The sequence below is a fragment of the Podarcis cretensis genome, assembly GCF_951804945.1.
Source record: "Podarcis cretensis genome assembly, chromosome: 8".
In the NCBI taxonomy this organism is placed as follows: domain Eukaryota; kingdom Metazoa; phylum Chordata; class Lepidosauria; order Squamata; family Lacertidae; genus Podarcis; species Podarcis cretensis.
This window is the reverse complement of record NC_137177.1, coordinates 30,672,467-30,680,440: the sequence shown is the minus strand read 5'-3', so window position 1 is coordinate 30,680,440 and position 7,974 is coordinate 30,672,467. Positions and strand designations below refer to the sequence as shown.

Here is a 7,974-nt window from a genome sequence, read left to right as displayed (position 1 = left end):
AATCCAGCCCTGATTGGTTGGCCGGCCTGGCTTGCAAGGCGTACCTTTTTGTATTTCCGGATATGAGAGAGAGAGAGAGAGAGAGAGAGAGATGGGGGCGGGGCTAGGCAGAGTCGAGTGAGGTGCTGCTGCTGCTGCTGCTGCTCTAGGAATGTCGCGCTGACGTGTAAGCGTCTGTAGCGCGTGCTGAATAGCCTCCGACACTGAGGTGTGTTGTGTGGTTTTTTTTTTTGACGGGGGGCGGCTGCTGGTGAGGGAGCCTGAGGCCTACGAGGTTACCATGGTGAACGCGAGGCCTGCCGCCCAGACCTCCACCCTGAGGGGGGATGCTGACAGGGTGACGCCCCCTCCCCTTACCTGAGTCTGTCAAGCCTACGACGACCTCCTCCGCTTCCCCCCTGAACCCCACAACCTCCCCTCCATTCCCAGTCGCGGGGCCTGCGGACCCTTCGCCACCCCCAGCGGGCAACTGAAGGGGACTCTCTCTCCGCGTCCGCCATGCACCTCTGGTAAGTGCCGCTCTGACTGCGTTTCCTGAAAGTAGGGCGCGGGTGGAGAACGGCGGAGACCGAGGTGGGGCCTCCCGCCTTGTCCGTCCTTTCCTGTGACAGGCATGGTCAGCGCGGAGGGAAGGGGTCTTGCCTGCCTGGACGGCGCCGAGTGCGCTGCAGTGGGGGGTGGAAGCGACGCGAGGGAGATCCTGTAACTAGATGACGCTGGAGGCTTTTGGAGCAGCTGGGCTCCACTCAAGAGTGGCGGTTTCCGTCCTGAACAGCGAAATCAAACTTTGGTTGGGGCTGTAGGAAGTGCAGCTTCGGTTTAAATCCTTTAAGCAGAGAGAGAGGACCTGCAACCTTACCTATGCAAAGCAGGTACTCTTGAATTATAGCCTCTTCCTGCAAATAGAGATAAAAGTGGCACGGCGAGGGATTTGTGGCCTGAAGCTGGACAAAATAGTAACAATAAGTGGACGAAACAATGGTCAAAAGTTGGGAAACCGTAGCTTATTTTTGTAGCAAGCCTTTGTAGGTGTGCCAGTGAGTGTGGCAACCTAGTTTTAAGGACCCTCTCCTAGCCCAAACCCTCAGTTAACCCCAGGATGAGCAGCTTGAAGTTAAAACGACTTGATTCTAGGCTTGGGCAAGGATTTGGTTTGTTGGTCCTCTCTGTACAAAAGTATCAAATTGTCCTCCTGTTTGCATTAGGTATTAATACCTAATGTTTGCATTAGGTATTATCTTTCTCCTGAGTTCTCTGGCAGGGTGTGTGTTTTAAACAAATTCTGTAATCTTTTGTTCTTGTATTTTAAAAACTTCCATGATTCTCCAGAGGAGGAGGAAATCAATCTGATTTATTTTTTGTGAGCCTGCTCATGCTCCATAAAATTTTTGAGGGGTAGAGATTAGTAACCCTATGGGTATCAGTGGGATGCAATTCATTTATGTATGTCTTGAGGATGCACGCTCTTCATGCTAGTTTGGAAGCTTTAGTGTATATAAATGCTAAGGAATCTTTCAGTACTAATTTTGTACCAGTTAATTCTACTTTGAATCTCTTTTCTCTTAGTCCAGTAGTTCCTAGACTGTTTACTGGGATTGGTGTGAACCTAAAGTAGCCACCCAGAAAGGAGATTGTCCATTATATCTCTGCATTTTACTGGTGCTTTGATTTTGCCTCCTTCCAAGCAGCTTCAGTTGGAGACAGGTATTTCTTCATGTTGAGAAAGGATGGGATCATTTCTCATGTAAACACATATCAAACTTACCCACCAAAGCTGTCTGATGTGTGACTGTATGGGTTATTACTCTGGTCTTGCCATTTTCCCATCTGGAGGCTCATGCATAACTGTGACTTGCACAGACACATAGGAGATGGACATCTAAAGGATGGTAATTTTCATTCTAACTGTGAAAGTAGAAATTTTGAGATAAAAATGTGGCTCCAGTTTTAATTCTGAGAAAAAGTCAACCTCAGGTAGGAAAAATTTGGAAAATACTGTCTTAGCCTTTAAATAAATAAATAGTTAGTTAGTTAGGAAGAATTGAGGAACCTAGTTGGCCACAGAAATCTTGTTTTGGTTTTGAAAACACCTCGTGAATTCAATTGTTTCTTCTAATGCTGTTAAGTACTGTATCTTATCTTTTGCAGCTCTAGTTAATCTGCTTGATCAAGAGCATTGTTGCAAAATAGAATATTTAACTATAAAAAGTAGCAAATATATCCAGATTGAGTCAAGTGATCTACAGTGTGTCTAGTAGACTTTTAGACATTGAGTGAAAGTTTTAAAAGCATGCATATAGTGGGAAGAACAGCTTTTAATACATGCACTTAAGTTGAATGGTTGGAATCTTATTTGTGTTGGAGAATGGAGAATGACAGTACCTTAAAAAGTATAAAGAAAGTATTATATTCTACTGAATATGAGTAAGTTGTAAATTCTGTAGGAATGCATTAGATTTTGAAAGCTCACGGAGAAGAAATACCTTGTTAATAAGCTGTTTGAAATGCCATTCAGTAAGTGCATTTAATAGCCTCTTTGATTTAGCACTGAGTATAGTGGTTTGTGTCAAGGAACCCTTTTGGAGCACATAGTGATATAGAACTGGCTGTGCTTAATTTGCACTTTTTAGGGGCAGCTAATTAATGTGTGTGTCATTTGTGAATCAGATGGAGGCAAAGCTGTAGCTACTAGGATCCTCATGTAATCTTGGAGCCAAACTATACAATGTGTTAAATGAGTGAAAGCATTTAATGTACGGTACTTGTTTCTTTCCCCCTTTTTTATGCATCGCTGTTAGGGCTTACATGACAAGCTACAACTGTCAAAATTCTCTCTTCTACACAACTATTAAAGTTGGAGGAGCCCTGTCCACTTTTTCATCTTGCCACTCCAGTCATGGTCCCAATGAACTTAAGCTGCTATTTGCTCCAGAAGTGAAGCTGCTTTGGTGTCAATGTCAGCTTTCCTTTGGGGGCAACTTTAATTGAGAAAACAGTGCAGAGTGAAAGGGCTAAATTCATGAAGGCATTTAGCATACAGTATTGTCTAGTTTGGCACTAGACAATAGTGCCAACAGGAAAATGTTTCTTTGGGTTCCTTTTGCAGTTTTATTCCTCTTTGGCACATTTTTTACCATCACATTATACCCTTTTCTCCATTGTATTGAGAACCAGACACTGAAATAAAATAAACCTAGCTGGATGACTTAGTTAGTCATAGCACAAGCTGGTGTTTAAACTTTCATTCAATGCTCAAAGTTTCTTGGACATTTGTTCACAGTTCATAATTGTTATTGCCTACTTCATCCAATTTTTTTGGTAAGAACTCCTTATTATAGCAGTTGAATAACCTGCTTCACAGCTTCTTGATCAGAAAGCTATTCATTGTTCTGTGGAAATGGACTTTCAGGCCTGTAGCTGACAGAATTGAACTTTGAGCTGACTCCTCAAATGGTGTTGTTAAAGACTTGCACAACAGCAGGAATTTAATTTGTCATCCTGCATAGGTGTTCAGAGCAAAACATGAGATTAGATGCTACTCATAGGCTGATCTCAGCATCAGCCCAGTGCTACAGAGTGACTGGGCAGGTGGCTGACACAATTTAATTGGTGCTAGCCATGCTGGTCCTGCCCACCTAACAGTTCGAAAGCACGCAGTACAAGTAGATAAATAGGTACCGCTCCGGCAGGAAGGTAAATGGCATTTCCGTGTGCTGCTCTGGTTCACCAGAAGCGGCTTAGTCATGTTGACCACATGACCCGGAAGCTGTCTGCAGACAAACGCCGGCTCCCTTGGCCTATAGAGCAAGATGAGTGCGCAACCCCAAAGTCGTCCGCGACTGGACCTTAATGGTCAGGGGTACCTTTACCTTTACCTTAGCCATGCTGGATGTAGTGTAAGTCAGGCTGTCATGCTTCTTCCAGAGTTGCTGGCCCCCAATATAACCTGGAAATATGCCCTTAGAATCCTCTGCAACATTATGAAGGGGTTTTTAAGTGTATCTTCTGTTTTTATACAGCATTGCAGAAGGTTGGGCTTTAGCATTGCTTCCTGCATGGCCAATTCCTTCCTTGTGCAATCTGAGGATATCCCTAAGATCCTCTTTGATGGAGTTATGTAACATATTTTAGGTCATATGGGAACACCTTTATCTCTCCCTTCCTATGATGATGCATGGTACTGAGGGAGTCCTGACCCTAGCAGTCACTTGAATCTGTTGCTCTGTAGAGTCTTCAGGGCCCACTAGGAGCACAAAAATGTATAGCTTGATATCTGCTGGCCTATTAGTGTTGGTACTAGTGGCATGGTCCAAATGATGAAGTGTCTTGGGATTGTAATTGCTCCTCCAGGTAATTTGCACAGCTTTTGTTCACATACTGGCTCCCCTGCTTCCCTTTTAGTTCCAGTTCTTGGATGCATCCTGGAGTGGTCTGTGCTAATTAGATTATAGATAAGTAGACATTGCTATGAGGAATGGACATTGCTTTGGGGAATGGATAGATTCAGGTTACATGAAGAGGTTCTAGTTCCACTGCAGTTCAATTGACAATTGAACAGTTATCAAATTGAATGCTCCTGTCTGCGTGGTGACAATTGCCAGGCAAATAGGCTTGCATCATAGAGGAGAGTATGTGCATGTCTGGGGGGGTAGAACAACTCTCACTCTTTGTCATGGTCTGTCTACTTTCAGTTTGTTACCTGAAATTCAGAGCTCTGGCCTTTTCTTCACTAGGGGTTATGCAAACTCTCTAGAGACATGAAAAACATAGCCACTTGAGACTTTTATGGGCTTTGTTCTGTTCATGTGTCTCAGAACCCTTGAGAAGACACAATAAGGAAGGCAAAAAAAACCTAACGTATTTGTTGGAGATGATTTTTACACTACACAGAGAATCAGTTCTATTCAAATTAAGTAAACCAGTCTAAAGTCACTGGGACTTAAAAGGCTGTGATCCTGTCCTCACTTATTTGGAAATAAATCCTGTTGAATTTTTGAGTAAAGAAGTATAGACCTATGCTGTTAGTTACCTGGTCCTGTACACATTTACTTGGAATTAAATGTCAGTGTGCTCAGTTGGACTTACTCCAAGTTAAGTCCCCATAGGATTGCAGCTTTAAATTTATTCTCTATCTGAACATTTGTTTTCTTTCTCTTGGCAGAACAAAACAGCTCAACAGCTTGTTACACCAAAAACACTGGGCTATGTGTCTATCAGAGCAAAGCATGAGAAGCTTCTCATTGGCTGTTTGTGTGGGCTGTGCAGCTCCTGTTCCCCTTTTGTTTTCTTACTGGTGCCAGGCAGTGCAAATAAGCAATTGCTGATATTAGGTCCACCTGCTCAGCAGCTGGGCTGTATTTATTGATATTTAACACACCCTAGGTAGAAGTGACTGCCACCTCTGCACTGGAGACTTTCAAACAGAGTGTCCAAAAGATCCACCTGTTTAAAATTCATCAGCTCAGCACTGTTTGCTTGGAGTTTGGTTCATTTTGAATTGAATCCTGGAAGCTGCTACAAATGTGAGCTTGCTTCTGAGCTGTCTGTTCTAATGTGTGGAAGCAGCTGGCCAACAGTAGACAAGTGCCAAGAAGGCAGCTTTTTAGGTTTGTGTGGGCAACTGCTGTGGATAAATGAGGTTGCTCTCATCTTATTGTGTTCAAAGGCTAACTGACTTTATAACTCACAAAATTTCTCCAGAAAATGGGCATATACTAAAAGTTGTGTCCTAAGGTAAAGTTGGGAGAATTTTGTGATAATTCAGTAACAAACTTTGAGGCTTAATGGTAAACTGTGGCAACTATTTGCTTCTGCTCTGTGTGCTTTATTTTACGTACCTGCATGAGAGAAGTAATTGCTTTGCATAAAGTGGTCTCAATTCATCTTTCCTGAAGGTGAACTGTGTCTCTTGTGTATTTTATATTTAGAGAGTTCTGGGTCTTCCCACAAAGGCCATGGAGAAAAGCTTGGAAGACAATTTCAGCACCAGCTCTCTGAACATATTAGGATACTTATTTAGAAAAGCTGCCAAGTGCCTGGGCCATCTCCATCTTCTCTACATGTGTGCCTGCCTCAATGCCGCCTGTTCATATGCAGGTAATAGTTCACAATTCTCTTTCTGATAATTTTTTTAAGATTGTGATGGTTGGGGTTACCATCAGAGAAGCTGTAGCAGCAAGATTCCTGTACTGAGCAGGGACTAGACTAGAACATGGTGCTTGCGGGGTGTTGCTCAGTCCTATGGAGTCTCTAATGTGGGATTCCTGGGTTCAGTATTATCCCACATGCTTTTAAACATCAGCATTATTATTTCTTTTATGAATTGCTTCCTACGAAGCATCTCAAGGCAATTTCACAATAAAATAAAGATATGTAAAACAATTTTACATATAAAATACTTATAAGAATTATATTAAAAAAAACCAGTTTCTGATACAGCCTGGCATACACCAACCAGTGACTGGCGCCATCCAGAGTTTTGATGTGTGTTGTCATCAGTATGCTGATGTCACACAACGTTTATATCTCAAGTGGGTGTGGTGGTGCATATGCTGGATCAGTGCCTATCCTTTGTAATGGACTGGATGAGAACCAACAAACTGAAGCTTAATCCAGATAAAACACAGGCACTATTGGTACTATTATTTGGACAGATGGAATGCATCCTGTTCTAGATGGAGTCACACTTCCCTTGAGGAGCTGGGTCACAGCCTGAGGTTCTCTTGGATCCAGCATTGTCACAACTAGTAACAGTGACAAGTGCTGATTTTGATCTTGCACTGCTCGAGACCTCTATACTTAAAGGACCATCTCTCCCCATATGAACCCTGAGATGAAGCCCTTCTTTGTGTGCTTTCCTCCAAGGGAGGTCCAGAGAGTGGTGATGAGAGAATGGGCCTGTTCTGTAATAGCTTCCCACTTATGGAATTCTCCTACCAGGGAGGCAACCTGGTACCAAATTTGTCTAATTTCAGTGGCAATCAAATCTATTTTCATTTTCCTGTGCGTTTGGACAGCAGCAACAATTGGATGTGTTGTTGTTTTTTACTCTGGCTACACTTTTAATTATGTTTATTACTACATTTTGTATTTTGCTCTAAAATACGTTGGGACTTTTATTTGTGAGAAGCAATTCATAGATGTAATAAACTAAACTAAAATGACTAAGAACATTTGAAACAGATGAAAGCAGGAAAGTGGAGTGGAGTGGTTTGTTAAGGCCTCTCAAAGAGTAACTTATTTCACAGATTTCTTCTATCTTAATTCCCCACAGCCCCCTGCTGCTTGAAAAGTTCTTAAAAATAGGGAAATTTTGGAACAAGAAGGAGACAGATTAAAACTACAGAGTTTTGAAAAACTAAAAAACAAAGTGCGAGATTGGCTTCATTATTACCAAATAATGGAGGCTTACAATTTGGATAAGAAAATTGGCTTTCAGGTGGAAAAATCAAAATTGGAAATAGAGCTGTTAGACCCCAAAACTAAGAATTTGTCAAGAATGTATGACTTGCTGTTGAAATGGAACACTCAGGATGAAACGGTAAAATCAGCTATGATTAAATGGGCACAAGATGTTGGACATAACATTATGATGGCTGACTGGGAACAGTTATGGACCACAGGTATGAAGTTTACGGCATGTAATGCCTTAAGAGAGAATATAATGAAAATGATCTACAGGTAGTACATGACGCCAGTCAAGCTTGCAAAAATTTATCATTTGCCCAAAAATAAATGTTGGAAGTGTAAAGAGATTGAAGGTACATTCTTTCACCTTTGGTGGACATGCCCAAGGATTAAGACTTTCTGGGAGATGATTTATAATGAAATGAAAAAGGTATTTAAATATACCTTTCAGAAGAAACCAGAGGCCTTTCTCCTGCGCATGGTCGGCCAATTGGTGTTAAAGAAGGATAGAACTTTCTTTATGTATGCCACAACAGCAGCAAGAATACTTATTGCAAAGTACTGGAA

At 42.1% G+C, this 7,974-nt stretch overlaps 1 protein-coding gene across 2 annotated transcripts in view; it reads left to right on the top strand.

Moving 5' to 3' along the window:
* Positions 1-57: 57 nt before the first annotated feature.
* Positions 58-7,974, top strand: part of KIAA0319L (KIAA0319 like) — a 59,598-nt gene continuing 51,681 nt past the window's right edge. Inside the window, exons 1-2 of one of the 2 annotated variants that reach the window (XM_079987697.1) lie at positions 58-509; positions 5,928-6,096. In XM_079987697.1, coding sequence (XP_079843823.1) covers positions 5,955-6,096 — 142 coding nt within the window. In that variant the 5' untranslated portion in view covers positions 58-509; positions 5,928-5,954. Of the gene's footprint in view, positions 510-851; positions 873-5,927; positions 6,097-7,974 lie in introns of those variants that run through there. The other variant, XM_079987698.1, reaches the window with a different exon arrangement.